This window comes from Nilaparvata lugens, chromosome 8 (genome assembly GCF_014356525.2).
Source record: "Nilaparvata lugens isolate BPH chromosome 8, ASM1435652v1, whole genome shotgun sequence".
NCBI lineage: Eukaryota > Metazoa > Arthropoda > Insecta > Hemiptera > Delphacidae > Nilaparvata > Nilaparvata lugens.
This window is the reverse complement of record NC_052511.1, coordinates 15,019,649-15,044,319: the sequence shown is the minus strand read 5'-3', so window position 1 is coordinate 15,044,319 and position 24,671 is coordinate 15,019,649. Positions and strand designations below refer to the sequence as shown.

General features: G+C 33.9%; 1 protein-coding gene across 11 annotated transcripts in view; it reads left to right on the top strand.

Annotated features, from left to right (window-relative positions):
• Positions 1 to 24,671, top strand: part of LOC111057346 — a 214,491-nt gene that overhangs the window by 585 nt on the left and 189,235 nt on the right. For 4 of the 11 annotated variants that reach the window (XM_039434053.1, XM_039434051.1, XM_039434050.1 and 1 more), the window contains exon 2: positions 1,539 to 1,791. In XM_039434053.1, coding sequence (XP_039289987.1) covers positions 1,772 to 1,791 — 20 coding nt within the window. In that variant the 5' untranslated portion in view covers positions 1,539 to 1,771. Of the gene's footprint in view, positions 1 to 1,529; positions 1,792 to 24,671 lie in introns of those variants that run through there. The other 7 variants (XM_039434057.1, XM_039434059.1, XM_039434054.1 and 4 more) reach the window with 3 other exon arrangements.

Sequence of the window (24,671 nt, the reverse complement as noted above, 5' to 3'; positions counted from 1 at the left end):
CGATTTCATATTCTCACTTGGAATGTTCTTAGAGCACCTCCTGAAAAGCATGTTAAGAGAGATGTCCTTCTTGTTTTCTTCCAGTATGATTATAGATGAGAATTTGGAGTCTCATGTCCATTTCTCCGTTTCTCACAATGAATAGCTGAAGATTTTCTAAATCAGATATTGGAAATTGAGGTTTCAAGTATAATATGATATCTGTAATCAGTATCATGAACCTAATTTGATGATTCAATACACTTTTCGAGTCGAATCCTCACTGTTTAAAACAACAAACTTTCAATTTATCATTGATAGTATTCAAGTATCCTAACAACCTCGATCAAATATCGATACTCACTTAATTTTTTTTTTTTTTTTGATAACACATACGAAATCAAGTTGACTTTTCAAATTTGGAATTGTTATATCGTGACTAACCTTGATTCGAACCATACACCTACTTACTATGAAATATTGCTTTATTATTGTTTTAAGAAGGCTATGCTGACAAGAATGCAGTTTTCAAAGTTTTGTTCAAGATGTGATAATCACATGTGATGTGATTTTCATCCAAGAAACAAAAAAACATCGAATAATGGAGAAATAATAAATAAGGTTTTGAAAAAATACTAAAATACACTCTGTACTATGAAAGAAGCATTGATTATCTGTAAAGGAAGATCAAGTTATCAAACATCAGTCAGTTCATCATATCAAAATATGTCAGTCATATGTTTGTTATTTCATCACAAAACCCATATTTGGTTTATGTAATGGCACCGAGAATAGCCTTCCGTATTCATATTCCTACTTGTCATGATGTAATAAATAAAATGAATAAGTGAACAAATGAATGTTCAAAATCATTACAATCAACCAATCAAAGGCAAGCATGTTTGCTATTCAAAATCATTCTTATATGGGAATTACTCCTAGCTCTTTTCATTCGAGAATAAACATAAATATTCCGCTAACATTGGTACAATTATGTATTCTCAACTCAAAATGATAAATAGTAATTCAGAGATTTTGTTTAATGGTTTGTAACAGGAACCATACTCGTCCTGAGCATTTCCATTATTTTTTTTTTAGAGGAAGTGGGCTGAAAAGATGAGTGCGGTATCCGCCTAGGGCGATTCGTTTGAAATTCGTTTTTATCTTAGAAATACCACGCGCCTTTGCCAGTTCTGCTTTTCCTGGAACATTTGCATTTTTCAAGAGACCTTCATGACCTACATTCCTGAAACTTCAGAATGGGGCCACCGCAAATCTTCACTTGAATCTCATCTCATCTTTGCTTGCCTATTCTAGCTTCCCATTATTTTTGTCTCCTGTGGGCGGTTTTCATTGATCTGATCTTCCTTGATTGCCCCACCTTATAGTGAGAAAAAGGAGCTGAAAATCGCATGAGAAGTATCATTTCAACGGCTTGATACTCTAGATAACTTTATTCAATCGAATAAAATAAAACTGAGAACAAACCCTAATTCTTTAATAGATTCTATTTTTATGTAAGAATGATATTTTTTATGGATTGATATTTGATATTGAAGGATTCTTGGATTCGTTATTCCCAGTACAAGAGAATTTTCAAATAATTGTGAAACATTATCCAATTTATCCAGTAACTCATTGAACAAAATTGGAAGGAACATCAAATTCAAATGAAACCAAGTGATTTCAAGACACTACAGTAAGTGATTGAGTGTGAGTGAGTGAACTGAGAAACTGAACAATACTAAATTCCGAACAATTGTTCTTGATTTGGAGTGGATACAGTTTGGAAATGGAAGAGGAGACCAAAATGTGAGTAATATCAATTTTTCCCCCTTTCTTGATTATACATTATATTGGAAAGCATGAACTGTATCTCTTGTATTGGTTTCATCTACATGAAGTTTAGAATTGAATACAATTTGTTTGATCGCATTAGTTTTGAGAGCTTTGCTGCTCCTTGATTGAAATCATTTTGTTATCTCATCAACTGTCAAGCTAATTATTGTTTGCGATTCGTTGACAGCTTCAAAGAAGAATTTGTATTCATTTTGGGAATTCATGATCAAGCTCAAAACAACCAAATTGAATGTCACATTCAGTTTTCAATTTTGGAAATGAATTAAGAATTACACAAAGCATATCAGGAAGCCTGCAAATCAATATTATTCAAGAAAGGCTTTTGAATAATGCAATTATATAGTATAGGTGGTAAAAATAATATCAAGAAATTTATTCGAGAAATACACAAACATGTTTCAACTTCTACGGTGTCATCTTCAGTGGATAATATAACTAAATCTCATCAAACACTACTGTGTTTGATCAAACATACTTGATCAACCTTATCTGATTTGTTGACAACAATATAATTTTATTTAAAATACATTATTCTTTTTATTTAAATTGAAGTACCTATATCAAAATTACCAAAGTTGATCATTATTTTACAGTTTCAAGTGGATAGATAGTGTTATTGGATTTGGTTTTTGAACAATCTAAATTCGAACTTTTCTGTTTTCAAATGTTTAGACTGAAAATTGGAATTCGAAAGTGTATGGAACATAACCTACTTTCTGGACTACCGTATTCATAGTGTATACAAAAAATTTCGGGGGAGAAACAGTTTTAGCTGTGCCTGTTGGTCCTTCCCCAATCAATTGAAAGAATTGTGTTCTGTGTATCAATATGTTTTTATGCTTTTGTACTCCGGAGCGAAGCTTGGTGCCCTGTTATTTATAATTAATACATTGAAAGTATCACAAAGATCATATCAATAATATATGATTTCAAATTGTATTAAACACAAAATAATAGTACTAATAACGCAGCTGGAACCTTTTGGGTAGTTTCTATGAAGCGAATGATCGCATTTAAGTTCCCGGTGGCATATGCAGCAAGCTTTATAGCATTGAGAGAAAAGAGACACACACGCTGAAGCAATAGCTTTCCTTTACCATCGCCATAAACAAGTGAGTGGCGCACATAACTTTGCGGTTTTCCTGGTTCCAGCTCTGGAAAGCGTCCCGGAATTTCCGATTCACGCTAGAGTTGACTGGAAATAAACAAAAATCTATCAGCAGCGTCGGCGGTCGCTCGATTCATCAATTGAATTATTACCGCATTGAATTTCTAATACGATTTCTAGAAGCCAATATCGAGTTTGATCGGGTTTTGTGGGGAACGAAGCTATCCAGCTGGGTAGCCATGAATATCTTTAATGTATAACGCCATAAATCTATTAACAGATTCATGATTCTCGTAAAAGCTTGATGATTCGATGAATCTATCATCCATATGGGTTGAGTGGTAGAGGAGTCTTTCTCCAACTCCACTTTTCACATTTTTAGTTCAAAACGTATGCCAATGAAGCCAGTTACCAATCTATTCATAAATGCTGGATGATAAAATTTTAATCATCTTAAATTTCAAGGTAGAAATGGCGAGCCCTGAAAGTGCAGTTAGATCCAGTCCCTGATCTGGAACCATAGAATATCCGATCTATTTCTCAGTATAATTGAAACTCAAACCCTATTCAAAGAAGTAAATGGATGGAAATGATACGAATCAAGATGAAGGTAACAGAAAAATTACTCCATTCATGTAAATTCTAGTGAAAATTGCGAGCATCCATGCAATTATTTCTTGCTCTCACATGAAAATATTATGATCAAAGCTTCAATGAGTGATGAGCAGAATCATACGGATAAGAAAGTGAATCACAATATCATAATAGAAAATTGATACTCAAAAAAATAACTATCCGTTATGGAAAATGACGCTTCTCAAATTAATGGGAAGTGATTGGTAATGTTCACTCCGATGATAAACATAATTATTTTGCATGTTAATAATTTATTAACATATTATGAACATATTATTTATTAACATTATTTTGCATAATTATTTTGCAGCGTGTGAGTAAACTAAACTTCGAATCTTAGTAAAATGATGATTCTCAAGTTATTTTGTCTCATCCTTTATGAATTCTTTGAAAAAAAATCGAGAATAAAATGGAACATCTCTTCTTCATTCATTCGAAAATAAAAAGGAAGCCCAGACCCTTTCACTGATGCAGCGTTGATTGAGGTTTCATTTCACGATGAAATACTCCATAAACTTCTAGATTTTCCAGACTGGATCTTCATATGAGAAGGTTGAAGCTTCTGGAGGCTTGAACTATACCCAGTTTAAGAAAGTAACAGAAATACATTCCTACGGACCCAAAAAATACTGCGGTTCATCAAAGTATAAACTTGAGAGCATAAACTTTGTTTTATCACAATATAAGCATGCAGCAATATAACTGAAATTCCTCCTCCATAAACATTTCATAGACATTTTTATAACTTTCGTCTGCAAATTATCATGGAGGATTTGCACTCACGCAATGAAAATACTCTAACCAGCTAGTCATATATCGTAGGAAAATATATAACCTTATTTATACCAAAAAATTACCTCATACACAAAATACTCCGAGAAACTCATATCAGTAGCAGTAGAACAAGGATTACTTCAATTTTATCACCGTTACAATAAAATCCTCGATTTTCCTCCCAAGTTCTCATCTTCCGTCTAAACGGAAATCTTTTATAAAACTTTCCTTGCGATGTAGGAGAAAAGGAGAATGAAGGAAAGTGGATCTGAAGCTCAGGACTCAACTTCTCAATCTAATTTGATGACTCGATGTCTAGAACTGATAAATTTATCGATAATATCCTAGATACTGTACTCGAAAGCGCTTCAATTTCATCAGTAAACAGATTGTTCCTTACGTTTGAATAATTGGATGCATGTCTGTATAAAAAAACAGACTATATTTGTATATTTTCAATCACCGCAATAAAAGCTGTAAAATCCAGTCTCCATCACTACTAATTTCAACCAGAGCTTCCAGTGTGGCCAAGTACTGTACTTATGAATTGAGACTCATTCATTTGTACAATAATAAGTTACTTCAAGAGTGACATTTTTTGACCCACACAGCGGTCTGAAAGATACGAACATTTGATTGATCCTAATACTCGACAGTGCTAATTACAATGATAATAATATCGTGAAGTCTAGCTTGCTCAGGTCTGTTATCAGAATTTCCAGGACGCATATCAATTACAGGGCTTTTGGTATGGCCCAACGACTGTTTTGAAGCAGTGAGAGCGATGGAAAATTTCTCTTTTCATGGAACGTTTGAATTGCTCATCTGAAAAATTGACTTCTATTCTATCAGATATTTAAACAGAGATCAAAACAACTGATATGATGATTTGTTGATGTAGTGTATTTTGTTCTTTTCCACCTGACGTGAGCAATAAAACTCGATTTGTGTTTGAGAGTCTCTCATGATAACTGCTATAAGACTTTAATGTTTTCCTCCATGTTGTTGACTACGGTACTCGGAGTTGGTTGCATAAGTTCGCCCATTAGGCGGTCTGATTCACTGGCAGCAATGAAGCAATGAAACGTCGATGAATGTCGTGCTAATGACTTGGGATGCGATAAGTCTGTCGACTGCTCCATGCGGTTCAACCAACACTTATCAAACAGGCCTTATCTTGTCAATCGGCTCTTGGAACCTAGTTGGGTCTACTCTTGTAGGAGTAATTTGTGATGAGTTGTATATCTCATCAGAGCGCTGCAAGCTTCAAGCTGATCACCCATTCAGTCGTCTCGATTATCGATGATTTCATTTGTCGATAGCCTTGAGGTGGAAGCTGTGCTGGGAATATAATGGCAAAGATGATACTAAAAGATGAGGAGTGGATGATGTAGATAAGATGAAGATGGGTAGATGGGGAGGATGGAGATGAATATGAAGATGAAGAAGAACAAAAAGTGAGAAGAAAAAGGAGGCGGTTGAGGAGGAGAAGAAGAAGATGGTGGAGGAGAAGGAAGAAAAGGAGAAGAAGAAGGTGGAGGAGAAAAAGAAGGTGGAGGAGAAAGAAGAAAAGGAGAAGAAGAGGATTGAGGAGAAGGAAGAAAAGGATAAGAAGAAGGTTGTGGAGGAGGAAGAAAAGGAGGAGAGGAAGGTGGAGGAGAAGGAAGAAAAGGAGAAGAAGAAGGTAGAGGAGAAGGAAGAAAAGGAGAAGAAGAAGGCGAAGGAAAGGAGATAGAGGTGGAAGAGATGAGGGAGATGGTAGAGGAAGACGAGGAGTGGAGGCAGAAGTGGGAGAACACGTTTTATGAAGAAGAAGAAGAGGAAGAAGGTGAAGTACGATAGAGAAGAAGAAGATTATCAAGGGGTAGAAGATAAAAGAGAAGATGATGGAGTGGATGAATGGGTGGATGAAGCAGTAGTTGATGATGATAATGATGAGCAAAAAGAAAGAGAAGAAGAAGAGGAAGATGAATAAGAACAAGGAGGAAGAGGAAAATATAAGAGAAAAAAAAGAAGAAAGAGATGGAGGTAGTGGTGGCGAGGAAGAAGGTGGTGTTCGACGATGATGAGGAGGAGAAGGGAGATAAGAAGAAGAAGAGAAAGAAGAAGAAAAAGAAGAAGAAAAAGATGATGATGATGATCAAGGAGAAGATGATGATGATGATGGAGAAGTTGCAACTTGGATGATCGTGTAACTTGAAACTTCACCGTTTCATGCATGGGAACTGCTGACTGCCGACGATATTTGCTGTGATTCTCTGGTTGTTATCTCTGTTCTCTGCTGTTGAAGGTTGTATCGTTGAATAGATTCTGTTTCAAGTTTGAAATGGCGCACGTCGAGAAACACGGTTAGTTGCTCTACGGAACTGTAAATAAGTTGTTGATTGGCTTTCTAGTGTTCTTGAGTTGTGGAACATTATGACGAATACGAGTCTCGTTGCTCATCAAAACATATCATTTTTAAAACTTGAAATGAATCTTCAAAGTGGATGATTTCATGAATAGAATGATAACTTGATCTGGTATGCTCGACTAGGTAATTAATTATCTTTGAGAATACAGCAGAGTGATAAGTGTTATACTTCTATCATGCATTATCCATTTTCACTCCCCAGTTCAGAAATCCTATGTTGGGAGAGGAAGAATGTGACCATATTACCTCCTACTCCGACATTTTAACTTTAGTCCAGTCACTATATACATTGGTGCATGCAATTTATATTGTGAATCTGATTTTTTAATATATTATTTGGGTACATAAGAGAAGTCCAGAACCAATTTCTTCATGCAAAATTTCCTTGTGCTAGATACAGAGTAGCCCAAAAACCTCGTATTTTCGGCTTATTTTAGTTTTCAGCTATTTCTGCCAAATCTCGTAATCGGACAGAAAAAGATGCTCCCGCCTTTTTTCTAGAATATAAAATTCTGAATAAAATGAGATCATTCGGAACTCTCTATCTCTAATGAGTACTGAGTTATGATTTTTCAAAAATGAGTGAAATTTGAAGAGAAAATAAATTTTGATGAATTTTAATTTTTGATCAACAATATCTTCCGATTGTTACCATTTAGATGTATAATTCAAAATTCCTCTGGGCGTATTTTTGTGCTCTACAATCTGAGATCAGGTAGAATCATATTGGTAAGGAAGGAATGAAGAAGATTTTCAATACTCTACAGTAATTATTGTATTGTACAATCATTAATACAATTCATCCTGTAGTTAGCAGAGTAAAGTTTATATTTGTTCATTGATTTTGTTGAACTTCACTTCATTAGAATATCTTGGTGGTCTTTTTTTCCATCTGCAATCATCAAAACATATCATTTTCAAAACTTGAAATGGATCTTCAATATGGATGACTTCATGAACCATCATGTTTCATCATGTTGATTATCAATGAACGAGATGCTTTCAGGTGATTGATGGATAGATTACTCAATTTAACAGGAACGGAGATAATTAAAGCCCTCAGGTTTGTTGCAGCGTAATAGGACGATGAAGAGCAGAGCCATGGATACCTGGCAAGACTCACCCTATTCATGGACTAGGGCACTGAAAGCAATTAGGGATGCTTTCACATGCACCTAGGAAAATGACTGCCGCAATGAGGTTCACTTCCATATGTCAGCCTTGATTGAATGGGAGACATCTTTCAGGAATGCTGTCAGTTGAAAGTGAACATCTCTGAATGTCTGTGTACTCAAAGGGCTCTCATGAGAATCACGGCAACTATGAAGAGAGTACATCGTTCAAGTGATGAAGTGCTTATAGATGAGATAGCAACATGATAAGATGAGAAGCGGTGGATTTTAGAAACATTGTTGAACGAAAACTAAACATTTAAGTTTTGTAAAACTAATAAGAGTGTATTTTCCTCTCTTTTCCTAACTCTCTTTCATCTCACACTGTCATTTGATAGTGATAACGATTCCCACCTACACTATTATTCACTATTCTTTGTAAATATTCACGGATATTGACCAAAAATATCACAATCATTCCCCAATGAAGAGTTAGTGATGTTTATAACCCGCCCAACAATGAATTCCATATTATTTTCTCTCTCCGTCCTTAAGCCTTCTACAATCAACTATTTTTTTATCTTTATCTGTACATATTATTCCATTCCCTCATTACCGCTTTCTCTCAATCAGTTGCGCCAGCTGTCATATTGTATTTTACTCTTCTCCCCTAACTCTCGATTCTCATCTACCCTATTATTTATCAATTTCTAATATGAATATTCAAACACAAATATTCGGATATATCTAGGGTTGAATGGCAGAGGTGACCAAGAGTCCCAAAACCACCCTTGATAAAGGCAATTATTCAGTATCTACTGTCAGCGATGGTAGTGTTAGTATAACAACAGAGAGTTGAAACAATTTTGAATTTTCAAAATTGAATCAACTACATACACAGTATTTTTAATTTTTATCAGGGAAATTCATAAAATTATAAATAATTTTTATTAGTAAATCTCATTATTGTCTTCCATGATAGCGTTGAATACTTTTTGAACCAACTACAATATGCCTATCAAATATAAATTAATATGAGAATTATCAAATTAAATATATGCAGCAAAAATGAATTTTGTGCTGCATAGATTGGACAATGACGTTTTCAGTACCCAAGTTTTATTTGTCTTACATGATAGTGTTGAATACCTTTTGGACTCAACTAAAATATTTGTACTGCAAATTGACATCGTATAATATTCACATCATAATATTTCCATCTTCATACCGTTGTGAAGGAAATAAATTCAAGTGGAGTCATGAATTAGTAATCCAGTCAATACAAACGCAGCGTTCAACTTTTAGCTGTCTGTCAACGATATTCATGATTTGGCCAAGCCGGCAAACTCTCACAATAACTGATTCAACTCGACAACTTCTCGTCTCTACTTTGCGTCTCGACTCTAATTGTTTTGTCAGAACACTAACATCAACAACTCAACAATGGCGGAGTTGCGGTTGTAACCGCGCGCGTTATGTAAATCCTCGCCTAGATTTATGTGCGTTACCGCACCCGCAGACTCGACACAGAATCCAGCGCCGCCACTGAATTCCAAGTCGAAATATTTAAATCGGAATTGCCAAGCATTAGGCGTTCTCTTGTTCTGTGGAAATACGAATTACATTCAAGAATGTTTGGATGATTCTCATTATGGAACGTTCGTTGAATTTCTCATTCTGATATTATTTTACGAAACGTTCTGGAGGATTGGGAACAATCGAAAGGAAACAACATAATGTATCCAGTAATTGATAATGAGTTACGCTCTACTGAGATTCCATGAGAGGAGTTGAAACTGAATATTGGGTAATCCAAATATTTCCCATAGGCCTATTACACTTAAAATTCCTCTTATTAATCACGAATTATACTCATTTATTTATTCAACAGAGACAAAAACTCATAATAATAATGGAATCATAATAATTGGAAATTGTAAAACAGTATCATAGCCCTTAGACTACTATAAAAGGATTTGGTGTCACATTCCCAATTCTGTAAAAATGGATTCAATCTTCTACGCTGTTGTTGCGATTTAAAAGATAAATGAATAGTTCTGATTGAATTTAGTTCTGGAATGGTGCAAATAAGATTTTATATTAGATTGAGGCCTAGTTCTTATTGAGTATGAATTCGATGAACTGGATTCGTCATATCTAGATTACTCTGTATTTTCTCTTTCTCTTTCTTCCTTTTCTTCCTCTTCTTCTCCTTCTTCTTCTTCTTATTCTTCTTCTTTTTTTCTACTTCCACTTCTTCTTTTGTTACATTGTATTATTTTTTCAGTATTTATTCTTTAATTTCTATTCATATCTCAATTATAATTTAGGTTTCGTTATTTTTTTTTCTCCATTGATTATTATTTTTGTATTTTAATAATATTTATTCACCTTGTTTTGTAATATTGAATTTTTTCTGAATTTGATTTGTTCAATCTAGTAATTATTTAGCGTTGTATTGGAGGGTTGAGTGTAAGAGAGGGCCGGCTGCGCCCTAACTCCGCCCTCCTAGGTAAAAATAAATGCAGCTATTCTATTCTATTCTATTCCCGATACTTAACAGAATTTTAACTCCTCAGATTATTATTTATTCTTGATACTGAACGGAAATCCAACCTTCACAAAAATCTACAGTGTACTCATAAGAGCACGAGATCCTCGATTTCCGAATTTCCAATCACGGATTGCAACAGAAGTCAGAGTTGTAACTCTTGAAAGATGAGTTGGCGAAGACGGATTTAATAAAGTCTTGGGGGATTACAGCATCTTGAAAATATCAATGAGGCTGCTAACCTAATCAGATTCTGGCTTTCGATTGGTCGGTGCCGTATTGAGAGCAGATTGCCAGTTGAAATGAAATAAGCAAATCAAATCACATAGATGATTTATGGGTCTTGCTGACGATCTTAATTTGGATTTATTGAACATAGAGCTCGAACGTCGCTAAAGATGAAACTCTGTACATTGAAAAAGTGGAATGAAACCGAGTTTTCAGCTTCATTCTTCCGCTATTGAAAATAGCTGCTATCCTTTGCTATAAATCTGGATTTTCATTGTAGATTGGTTCTATTTCAGAACACAATATAAAAATATCAAAGCTGAATCAATCAGATAAATTATGTTATACTGGAGTCAATGAACCATATGGATCACTATTATCAAGAAAATTGAGTGTAGTTGATACAGAGCTGTGTGCACCATCAATCTCACTCACTCTCTCTCACTCTCTCTCTCTCTTTCTCTCTCTTTGTATTCAATGGTTCAACGCTGAACTGTTCATATGAAGATGAACAATTTAAAGTTGCAAATCTCAAAAATGCAAATCTTCTTAAAATGCTTAGTATGTGACATACTACCATAGAGAAACGATAGCTAGATATCGCATAGTATATAAGGTGTTTATGTTTCAAATTCCACTGTTAGCTTGAGCCGATAGCCCTAGTGGTTATTTTCCGTCAAGCTACATGACCCTGGTAGTCTCTCTTACTATGCCATACCCTCACCCTGCCAAAACAGTAATAATAGACAGTACTCGACAGTAACCGGCTTGACTTGACAGTAGGATCGGCTTAAAATTTAAATCGACTATTGCTGTAATATAATTATTATTCTCATGCTATTTTTCCTTTATGATACTATTTAGTATGTTACATGCTAAGTTAAAATATTTTCATTATACACTTACCTCATCAGTGTAAGCAATCTTTTTGAAAGGTGTAAGAACTGCTCTCTGATGATTTTTATGCATCATAATTTCAACAATTTCCTCTGTAACTTATCAATCAATTGAAGATTGATTGACTTATTCAAGGTTTCTGAGATATGTATTTTTGTAGCATCTCATTGCGACATTCATGATGAAATATTGATTTTGAGAACTCTCATAGACATTCAATTTAGAAGTTCAATAACTTCTTAACAGAGGGTCATATTATAGAGTGAGAAATTGATTCATAAAAAGCATACAATTATGAAATAATTAAATAAATATGATATGCGATTCGATACTCATCATACTCGCATATGCTCACTTTATCTCAACTCCAATAATCATTATTCTGATGATAATACTGTGATAGTATTAGAACTTTCAGATACTGAAGACATTGGAATGAAGTGGAGTGACTTATTCTCATAAAGGTTATCTAATTAGGAAGAACTCGCTATTACACAGGATTTTCTACCGACACACAGATTCGTGGTGTTGAGAGACGATGTTTACAGAGTACTTTGCAGTCTCAATGGGCTTCAAATGATTTTGCTCATAGGCTTCTGAAAGGAGCTTAACTTCTCTGAGCACACTCGTCTTCTCTATATTAAGCTCCTTTCGCTTGCGTTTCGTACACTTTATGCCAAGCAAATAATTGCTGGTGAATTCTACAGAGCTGTGTAGTGCATCAGAGAGAAGATTATTCTAGAACATATTACTTGCTCGTAAGTAGTATCATGAGCCACTTAGAAGTAGATTATAAGCTACTAGTCTTACAAATTGTGTTGAAAAGTCAAGTTAACAAGATTTTCATGGAATGAATTCCTCAATTAATCGGGAAACAACATATTATCACAACGCTGAGAATCAGATAAAATGTTAGTTGGAAATAAAAAATAGAAATCCATTTTTTTTCAAAATTGTTCATCTACAATAATTGTTTATTATGTCCTGAAAAGCAATTTAAAAAAGGGTACTTGAAGGGGATTATTTGTTTTCCATTTCTATTCAAGAGGATATGTGAATTCAATATGTTAGTTATATGTAAACTGTGACAGACAAAAAAGTGATATATAGGCCTGGAAGTTGAACTTCGTTTCATGAGGCCCCCTCTACATCTACATTTAAAGTGAATAATGAATTTAGTCAATGTTATTATACGTTAGTATGCTGATTGAATTCATTCAATATGTCAATACATTCTGCAGCTCTTCGTAGCTGATAATATCTAGTAGCTAGTCTTCCAGTCAAATATATTATTATATCTTGAATAAAAACGACCTGATATTCTTAAAAACACTGATTTATTGAAACAATTTGAGATAATGGTTATGGTTGTTACATCATTATTAATATGTGGTAAACTGAAAGCTTAACATAGAGCAGTAAAATATTATAGTATGGTTGGAACTCTACGATTGGTCATCAGCTGTCGACCTATGAAAACTTAGCTCAACTGTATTGGCCGAGACTAGACTCGACCAAATATGGACAAGAGAGCCGCCAATGACAGTAGAGCTCAACCTTCATTGGTCAACAGCTGAAGGTCAATTGTAGAGTATCACCCGTACTATATAATCTGCTTCTCAATGTTTAAGCTTTCAGTTTAGAGATTGATTACTAGAGATTGATAATGGCGTAACACCCTAAACAAGTATTCCGAATCGTTCTAATGATTAAGATTGGTGTTTATGACTATATCAAGTCGTTTTCGTTCAATATGAATTGGACTTTTTAACATCAAAATGAACTCTATTTCGAAGTGAAAAGTGTAAATTTAAAATTGTGCTCACTATATAACCTTAGTGTCCGGTTTCCCATTAGGGAGCTTTGGACTATATACGGCGAGGTGGAACTACCCTTGGGTCTCCCCACCATTCAAAGCCATACGCTAATAATAATAATATGAATACCTACCACAAAAAGTCAACAAATATTTTTGTCCATCTAAATTGGAGGATTCGAGGTATATCCTCTTAAAAATACTCCAAAACATTCAGAAATAACTTATTACGGATCATAAATTGAATACAGTTATGAATATAATCATTTTTATCTCGAAGTTCAATCAGTGAGATGCGAGAGGTTGAATTTCGTATAATATGGTTTTTCTCCGCGACTTTAGATAATGTATGCAAGTCCAATATCTAGTCAATATAATAGGCCTACTCACTATCTAGTCGAGATCTCGATCTCCTATTAGTTATTCTATATTATTATCATTTATCCCTTTTGCTCAATTTAGGTGGAATGGAGCCCTAAAATACACATTTTTGGCCAGTATGCATCATACTAATATATCTATGTCCAACAACTGCTTCAAAAATCAATTTGAAAATCTTAATTCCAGTGAGGATGATAACATGCATTTCCAAATTAGAACATTCTCTCAATTTACTCTTAGAGGAGACAACCACTGTAATTTCCTCTATTCTTTCGCCTCCAGACCTATTGATCCAAGTTACAGATGGAAAATGTCACAAAGATTTTCTCCACTGCCGACAGACTTATTTTTTCCTTCTCTTTCTTCTCCTTTTTCCCCTTTTCTTTCATCTTCTTCTTCTTCAATCTCTCCCTCTTATTTTTTTCTTCTCCTTCTCTTTCGCCATCCACAAACACACAAATCTCAAGCTATCAGGACTTGTTCGAAGCAAGGAGAAGCGAAAAGTTTTGCGTTCCACCGCCGTAGAAAGAGCCTACAAATTGAAATTTCTCACTTTACAATACTTCTCACTTCCCGCCACCTACCCCCTCCTATCATTCGTGAACGCTGCTCCTTGATGTAGAAAGCTGTATCCGTTCCATTCGAAATTGAAACGACATCAGCCGAGTACGAAATGGATTAAAAAAGATATGATTGTGTGCTTGTTCAAATAACAGAAATAAGGATATTGACAATTCAGCTTCCACTATGTCAACTGAATTTAATGATTGTGAAGTCGAGTTTCTTGCTGCGTCTTATAAAGTTTGGCATGGGGCTTGTTGCGGGTCTTCGATACTGCAGCTTATCCAAGTTAACAATGTTTATAGATTCTACTTTCGAAGACTTTTCAAACTCTATTTGGAATTTGACCCCTTCCTCTGAATAGGAGGTATACGAATATTATAGATCTTATCCAAATTAAATAATATACTACTTTGAATTTGCTGGAATGGATTAAATATACTGGATTGAATATATTTACAAAAATAATATCGATGAGAGCTTTTATATATAATTTTTATATGTTTTTATTAATGATAATTATTTTTATATATAACTAATATAGATGGAAGGTATTCACTTTTCTTCTAGGGCTACTAAAATATTATTGGGATAGATTAGAAATCATCTAATGATTCTAAACATTTTATGCATTAATAAAATGTGAAATATCAAAAAGGGTACTGGATCATTTTCATCCCATTTGAATCTATCACAGGTTTATATTATTTGGAAGTTGATACCTCCAATATTCATGAAACTCATACAGAATGAACAATCAATACAGTTAAACAATTCATTCAGTGTATGATACATCCCATACATTTCATAGAAGACTTATGACAATAGATCGCATCTTGATAATAACGGATTAATATTCATATATCGTTTAAAACTGTATGACTTCAATCCCATGGAATTATTTCAGAGATGCTTAATGCACAATACAATACGATGAAGCAATTCTAATAATCCATCGAGAAACAAATTCACAATTCCAATTACATATTCATTCCCTCAGATCTCATTCACTACAGAAACTTTCTGGTAGCTGATTAGTGGATGATAATGATAATACTTCTCTCCAATTTCACAACGACTCCAATCCAATTAGCCATATTCAATTATTATTGGAGCATATTCGATACTGTAATTTGAATTTATCAGAGCTTAGCTTTGATAATAATTATTATTAATACCGAGACCGCTCTGTTACGCTCACATGAACACAAATACACAATCTCGATAAATTTGATACAGCGAGATCCACTTTCAACTGTCAACTCCGCCTGTAAACAGAACCAATGCTTTCCATTCAACCGATGCTGACAATTTGAAGTGAATATCATTTTATCACGATACATTTCATAACGGATATCATTCCCGTTGAGGACTGTAATGAGTTATTGAATGCTAAAACAGTTATTAGATATACCAACAATGATATGAAATTTCCCATTCCGTAATACGCTAGATTTCCAATTCAATACCTTTGTTTCCATCCATCGATTCCATGGAACGACTTCTATGGTCTGTGATAACGATGAAAGCATAGCACCTTGATTAATATTCTACGATATTGCCTTGTGGGACAATAGTGCTTTTGTAGGGAATTTACATTGGGAGTTGATAGGAATATTCGAGATTGTTGTGTAGGCCGTTAGTTGAATAATACTATTGATATCACCATAGGATAACCAATCTATATGGTTGATATACCAATCTATACCAATATGATATTATTCATACAGAGCAAAAGCTCATTCATTTGAAAGAGAACACTGGAAAGAGATTGAATACTTCTGTTATAAACATCCAATTTTTCTTTATTTAGTGAAAAAAGTGGAATTCAGGTTATTTTCAACGAGTATTGAGTAAAGTTTGCTAGAATAATTAATCAAATGCTCATTCAAAAAGTAGGTTTGACAAACAAATGCTAAATAGGCCTAAAGTTGTTGCTGCTCTTGATGTTCTTCAATATAATACACAAATATTCATTCACCTGCATGAATTTTATCATTGGAGGGCTATAGATTGAATAATAATTATTGATTGTTGGAGGTAAATTATAATTATTTGATACTTGGAGACTTTTTCTCAGTTAAAATGTACAGAGCCGATGAGATTTCAGACAATTCACAAGAATTATTCTATCAAATATCGAGGAGAGATATCATCAGTTGCTCTCCCAAGTTTTAATTGAACACGCTTTGTAACGAAATTTTGTCAAACTGAAAACTTCTCTCATCTCATTTTCATCAGCTGCCTTTCTAACAACTCCGTAAATAAGAGACAGGACGCGAACCTTCTGATTGAAATTAAAATTGTTTATGTAAATCCAATTAGCAGCTTCCAGTATAACATAAATTATAAGGGAGGAAATTAGAAGGAGTAACTGGAAGATGGGAATTTTGGCAGATGGGCGAAATTTTGGAGACTTTTGTTATCAAAGAGAGAATGGAGGCGAGTAAGTCATTTCTCATCCATTACTGTTTGATGATGAGGCTCTTGAAATTGGAGGGAAACTTTATAACGAGACTTAGCCAATAAATAACGACCAGTAACAATCAATGTCTCTCCATATTCTGCTCCAATATTGTTGCTCTCTCTCTCTTCCAGTCGACTAACGGCTCAATCCCTCTCGCTCTCACCGCTTCTCTAATGACCTTGTTAAGATCGCAGATACTAGAATGACTGTTCGAAGTTGGCTCACCTCATTTTGAACTACTATGATGTAGAGTCATCTTGAGTGCAGCAGAGGAACTTTGCGCACGTATTTCTCATTAATTTTTTCCTACAGTTACCATTGAATATGGAAAGTGGTTGATTATTCCGCGCGCGACCTAGCGGAAAAAATCGTACCTAAGTTCGTTTCATCCAGCTAGTACTTGGCTAAAGTACTTGGCTGAATAAATGTACTTCTACAAATGATAGCTGAAGTCCATCAAATGTTTGTCTGTAAAATTTTGTTATTAATAACAACTTTATTTTATTTTAAACTTGATAATCCAATTGAAAATTAACAATCGATAATTTATTCAAATTAAAAATTAAATTGATCCAATTAATTTAAATAATTTTGAGTAAATCTTAATTTCTAAATAATTTTTCAACCAATCAAAAAATATTATTTGAAATAACGAATAATTTATAATATTCCAAATGTATAATTAATGAGTTCTCATCTTTATTTATATAAAAATCAGAAAAATACAGATAGAACAAATTCGCATTCAAAATACACGCCAACAATGTCAACAGCTGTTTGGGATGGCTGCAAGATGGCTGAACAAGCGCTCGACCTAGTGGAAAAAATCGTACCTATGTTCGTTCCATCCAGCTAGTACTTGGCCAAAGTACTTGGCCAAATGTACTTCTACAAGTTTAAAAAAAGGATTCAGAAATTTAGACTTATGACTCAAATTACCGAAAAATGCTCAAAGTAAACTGATTTTTTTTCAAATAACATGGACAACAGAGAATATTTATTGTGTTGCCATGTTGCAAATCTGGAGTACGCAAAGTAATACTTTGCGCACTAGAGCGGAAAAGTGATTCTTTGCGGCCTGCAATCAGTGCAGAAATGGTCACTTTCCAAGGTACCTGTAGGAAAGATGAATAAATGAATGAAATGGTATGAGGTGAGGTGAGGTATGAGAATTAGGTATGAGATAAGCGGATGAGACATGCATGTAATAGTAAGTCTATAACCCGATTGATGAAGAATCAATATTATTATGGATTTGCGAGATAAGTAAGGACCTTCCTTTGTTCGCTTCAATTTGATTTCTGTTCAGGTCAGAATGAAAGGAAAAGCTGAGAATGATGAGTAAAAGAAGTTTGATGTCAACATCCCAATCTGACAACTTTTCAAAAAATTCTCGTGAAAAAGTCAACTCACCGAAGATGCGTCTCGCAGATTGCCAGCCTAACATCCATCCCATTCCTGTCAGAAGTTTGCCAAGTTGAGGGAAATTATGCTTTTGACAGCTCGGCTTCCTCTCTTGAAAATCACTGTCATCTCCAATAATTTCCATCAAAGTTCAAGACAGATCCAGTTATTGCAATACAGAGAACATAATTACATTAAAAGCCTATCATGTTGAGCTAATTATCGAGTGATTCCATCTTCAAGCGAGAATTATCTGCAAAATTGAGGGAGAGCCCGAACCAATAATTCATCATTCTCTTGCTGCAAACGAGTTTGTAAAGTGAATTGGATTCATCTTCTTGACCCACTCATCCGTCTAATTCCTCCTACTCCCAACTCCTGTGCATTCTTTATCATTATTAATTGTTTCTCGATCACGTTTTATCATCTTGTTTTAGATTTTAATTCTTAATTCTATTTTAATAAGCCAAACACCGTTTAGAGGTTAGTTTGAGGTTAGGTTTTCGAGATTTAAAAAATAAACATAGATAGTTTACTTGACTAAAATTATAACCAAATTAAAATCCTATCATTTATAAATCAATTATTATTATTGCAAGTAATATAATTTCTTAGATAGGAAAATGAGCTCAAGTAGAACACCGAAGGTTAATAATAGAAATGTAAACATAGCAGGAGTACTTACGCGTTCCCAAAACCAAAATTCAAAAACGCCAAAACCAAAAACCCCAGTTCTTCAAACTACTTTAGCCGAAAAAGTTGCTCAACTACAAAGTAGCCACACTAATTTAAAAAACCAATTAGAAGTAACTCTAAAAACGTCTGAGGAAGAAAGGTTAGGGATGATAGAAGAAATTAAATCTTTGGAACTGATTATAAAATTACAAGATGAAGACCATAAAAAGAAATACTAAATCTAAAAAATCAATGTAGTCTAATGTCGGAGGAAATAAAGAAACTAAAATCTAAATTTGAAAATACTAAATGTATGATAGAACCTCCGTCCAAATGCAAAAAAATAGAATCTAACCTAAATGATGGGAAATGCTCTGAAAATGGTTGAAATAAAACGTACAGTGAGGTTTTGAAGACAGCAACCAAAAATATAGCTGAGGGAAATAAAGATAGGAAAGGGAGAGTTCTGCTACTGACGTCCAGTCATGGACGTGATTGCAGTGATCTACTTGATAAAAGATTAAAAAATAAATTTGATGTCCAATGTTTTTTCAAGCCAAGTGCATCAATTAATGCAGTTGTAGAGTCAGCTAGGGAACAAACTAAAGACTTTGATGAAAATGACTATCTAATTGTACTGGGTGGCTCAAATAATATAAATGAACCTAACTTGAATCATCTTCCTCAAGTAACAGAAAAATCAAGGAAATTGTGCCACTCAGCAAAAAACAAACTTAATAATAAGTACTATTCCTAATAGGTTTGATAGGCCAGAATTAAATGAAGCAATCAATTCGACAAACAAATCAATCCATAATACAATCAACAGCCTAAAAAATAAGAATTCTAAACAACTGGGGATTGTTTTCTAAATGAAAGGCTGAAAAGACATAACTTCACTAATCATGGGTTGCATCTAAATCGATCTGGCAAAGTAATCTTTTGTAATAGATTGGCAGAGCTGATTGAAAGCCGTTTGCAATCCTCTGGTTTAAAAACAGTCAAAAAACAAATAACGATTTTTTAGTAAATTGGCTCAAAACAGGGAAAGGGAAATAGCTACAAATGCTAGAGATAGAGTAGCACAAGATGGTAAGGTTTTTAGTATTTATCATCAAAATATTCAGTATCTTCGCAACAAAATTGACAGATTAGAAGTATTTCTTAAACAGGAGGATCCTGACATTGTTATTTTCACAGAGCATGGCTTAAAAATAAAGGAAATAAATCAAGTTAGGATTCCAGGCTATTCACTGAGATCAGAATTTTGTAGAATAGCTCATAGAAGTGGTGGTGTATGTATATTCACTAGCAATGCTAAACATACCCAAACTTATGAACTGGATTTTGTTAAGAGATTTTCTGTTGAGATGGATTTAGAGGTGACGGGACTAAGGTTAAAAATTGATGATCGATTTGAGGTAGCAGTGTTAGGTATCTATAGGTCACCAAATGGAGACTGGCAAAAATTTTGTGAGCTGCTCCATACACTTTTGGAAATTACAACCGCTCGTTTCACAAATGTTATAGTAGTAGGAGATTTCAATACCGATTTTGCCAGGCAGGATAAAATGACAGAAGATATTAGAGATATTATTAATATGAATAATTTAGAAATTAAGGTCCACGAATATACAAGAGTAACTCGAACTTCACAGACAATTATTGATAATATCCTCACAAATATAGAAGGTTGTAATGTCAGGTTAGGTAGCTCAGATCTATCAGATCATAACTATCAAATTTTAGATGTTAAGTTGCAGGGCCAGAATCCAAGCAGAAAAAAAACTTTTGTGAAAGAAATTCAGCAATATGAGCTAGGAAATATAAATTGTTTGAAGCAGGAACTGCTTCAAGAAAATTGGAGTAGTGTTTATAACAGTTGTAACCTAAATTACAAATATAAGCAATTCATTGATACTCTAAGATTTCACATTAGTGTATGCTGTCCGATAAAAAAAGTCAAAGTAAAAAGTAAATTGAACAAAGTAGATGAATGGATAACTGAAGATATTCTTACTCAAAGAATATTGTTAGGGAAGCTTATGAGGAATTTAAATTAGTGAGGGATGTTCCGAGTGAGGTCAAATACAAATGTCTAAAGAAAAACTATGCAAAAGAAGTGAGGAAAGCTAAGTGTAAGAAAACAGCTGAAATATTAACAACTAGTACCAATTTTAACTCTGCTGTTTGGGAGGTAATTAATAGAAATAGGAGAGCAGCTCAAAAAGATACAGTTACTAATGTCCCTAGGATAATCGATGAACATGGAAATTATATGGATGATAGTATAGACATTTGTAACTTTTTCAATAAATATTATCAACAGGTTGCATATAATCTCCAAAAGTCACTGAACACTAATACTTATAATACAACTACATTAAATGCTGAGCCAATTGAAAAGGTATTTAAATTTCATCCATTATCAAGAGATGAGTTGTCAAGAATAATAAAAAATTTGAATAACAAAAAAACAGTAGGATTGGATGGGGTCTCAAGCAAAATTTTAAAAGAATGTGAAAATGAATTACTGGACCCTTTATTGCATCTCCTTAATACTTCACTAGAGCAGGGTATTTTCCCTGATGATCTGAAACAAGGAAAAATTTTGCCAATTTTCAAGAGCGGTGATTCTGAAAGAGTTGAAAATTATAGACCCATTAGTATTCTAAATGTAATAAGTAAAATTTTGAAAGAGTAGTTTTAAATAGGTTATTGATGCACCTGGAAGAAATTAATTTCATATGTGATGAACAGCATGGGTTCCAGAAAGGGAAATCTACTAAGACTGCAATAGTATCCCTTGTTGAAAGACTAATAGATATAATAGATTCAGGTGAGAAGGCAGCCGCAATATTTCTTGATTTATCCAAAGCTTTTGATTGTGTGAACCATAGAATATTATTGGAAATACTAAAAACTGTAGGTGTGAATGGTATAGAACTAAAATGGTTTGAATCATATCTCATAGGTAGAAACCAGTGTGTTGAGCTATGAAATAGTAAAAATTAAATCTCAAAAACTGGAGGTCCAGGCTGGAGTACCTCAAGGCTCAATTCTGGGTCCCTTACTGTTTCTGTTGTATGTGAACCAATTACCAAAAGAGTTAAAAGATCACAGAGCTCTGTTGTTTGCTGATGACACATCGCTTATCTTTAACAATTATTTATTAGATAGTCTAGAAATAAATGCTTTTACTGGAGTACAGTCAATTGTCCAATTCTTGAAGCAAAGGCAATTAACAATAAATAGTAAGAAATGTCAATTCCTACAATTCAAAAGTAAATATAATTCAGTAGAGGATAGAGAAATAAATGTGTTTGTAGAGGAAAATGAATTAGACCAAGAAGAGAAAGTAGCATTCTTGGGAATTTTATTGGACAGGAAATTAACATGGCATCCTTACATTGAGAGGATATGTAATAAGATATCATCTGGGGTATTTGTCCTGCGGCAGCTTGCTAGGCTGAATGATAAAAAACTACTGTTAACTGCTTACCATGGACTTATACTATCTCATATTAGGTATGCTATTTTAGTATGGGGAAATTCATCGACAAATATTCCAGGAAGTATTAATATTTGATGATGGTGTTATTTAATGGTTTGGTGATATTTAATAAATGCTGGTTATTATCCGAAGTATCAAGTAACAGTGTTATAGTTTCAGCTCCAGATTCTCTTGTAGGCTGTGAGTAGTATAAACAGAAAAATTCAATTTGTCCAAATTAATTCAGGGAAATATATTCATTGTCTCATCTAGCATTCTTATTTCCTTTGCTGTGAGTTCCTATCATAAAAAAGTTCAGAATTATTGAGATAGTATCAGTGTCTAATTTGGATGAGTATATGATTATAATGATTATAGTTCACTAAGGTATAAGTAAGTGTGCTTTTTTCATATTGAATTCAGTTACTGTATTCTTATTATTCTATATACAACTGTATATTTCTACTATTTTCCATCTTTCAACATTTTCAAAATTTTAGGAATAGCTATTTTTATAATTTATTCTTTTCTCATATTCCTCATCTTATTTTTAATTAAAATTGTATCATTTTGGTAATTATTGTATTGCGTGAAGGAGGCGAGTGAGTTTTTTACCTGTTGTCTCCATGAATATAGTTATTTGTGCAACTAGTGCGCTAAGTGACAGTTTGCTGCACCGAAAGAAATGTCTACGCACGAGCCGTAGATGTGCGTACAGATATATGCGCCGTGAACATGAGCAATTCACTTTTAATCAGCTGACTATATCTGTATTTTTACAGAAACGGTAAGATACAGATATAAAAAGCTTGGCATCAGCTGATTAAAAGTGAATTGCTCATGTTCTCGGTGCGTAAATCTGTACGCACCTCAGGCGAGGGCGGAATGGTTTCTTGAGTGCAGCAGAGGAACTTTGCGCACGTATTTCTCATTAATTTTTTCCTACAGTTACCATTGAATATGGAAAGTGGTTGATTATTCCGCGCGCGACCTAGCGGAAAAAATCGTACCTAAGTTCGTTTCATCCAGCTAGTACTTGGCTAAAGTACTTGGCTGAATAAATGTACTTCTACAAATGATAGCTGAAGTCCATCAAATGTTTGTCTGTAAAATTTTGTTATTAATAACAACTTTATTTTATTTTAAACTTGATAATCCAATTGAAAATTAACAATCGATAATTTATTCAAATTAAAAATTAAATTGATCCAATTAATTTAAATAATTTTGAGTAAATCTTAATTTCTAAATAATTTTTCAACCAATCAGAAAATATTATTTGAAATAACGAATAATTTATAATATTCCAAATGTATAATTAATGAGTTCTCATCTTTATTTATATAAAAATCAGAAAAATACAGATAGAACAAATTCGCATTCAAAATACACGCCAACAATGTCAACAGCTGTTTGGGATGGCTGCAAGATGGCTGAACAAGCGCTCGACCTAGTGGAAAAAATCGTACCTATGTTCGTTCCATCCAGCTAGTACTTGGCCAAAGTACTTGGCCAAATGTACTTCTACAAGTTTAAAAAAAGGATTCAGAAATTTAGACTTATGACTCAAATTACCGAAAAATGCTCAAAGTAAACTGATTTTTTTTCAAATAACATGGACAACAGAGAATATTTATTGTGTTGCCATGTTGCAAATCTGGAGTACGCAAAGTAATACTTCGCGCACTAGAGCGGAAAAGTGATTCTTTGTGGCCTGCAATCAGTGCAGAAATTGTCACTTTCCAAGGTACCTGTAGGAAAGATGAATAAATGAATGAAATGGTATGAGGTGAGGTGAGGTATGAGAATTAGGTATGAGATAAGCGGATGAGACATGCATGTAATAGTAAGTCTATAACCCGATTGATGAAGAATCAATATTATTATGGATTTGCGAAATAAGTAAGGACCTTTCTTTGTTCGCTTCAATTTGATTTCTGGTCAGAATGAAAGGAAAAGCTGAGAATGATGAGTAAAAGAAGTTTGATGTCAACATCCCAATCTGACAACTTTTCAAAAAATTCTCGTGAAAAAGTCAACTCACCGAAGATGCGTCTCGCAGATTGCCAGCCTAACATCCATCCCATTCCTGTCAGAAGTTTGCCAAGTTGAGGGAAATTATGCTTTTGACAGCTCGGCTTCCTCTCTTGAAAATCACTGTCATCTCCAATAATTTCCATCAAAGTTCAAGACAGATCCAGTTATTGCAATACAGAGAACATAATTACATTAAAAGCCTATCATGTTGAGCTAATTATCGAGTGATTCCATCTTCAAGCGAGAATTATCTGCAAAATTGAGGGAGAGCCCGAACCA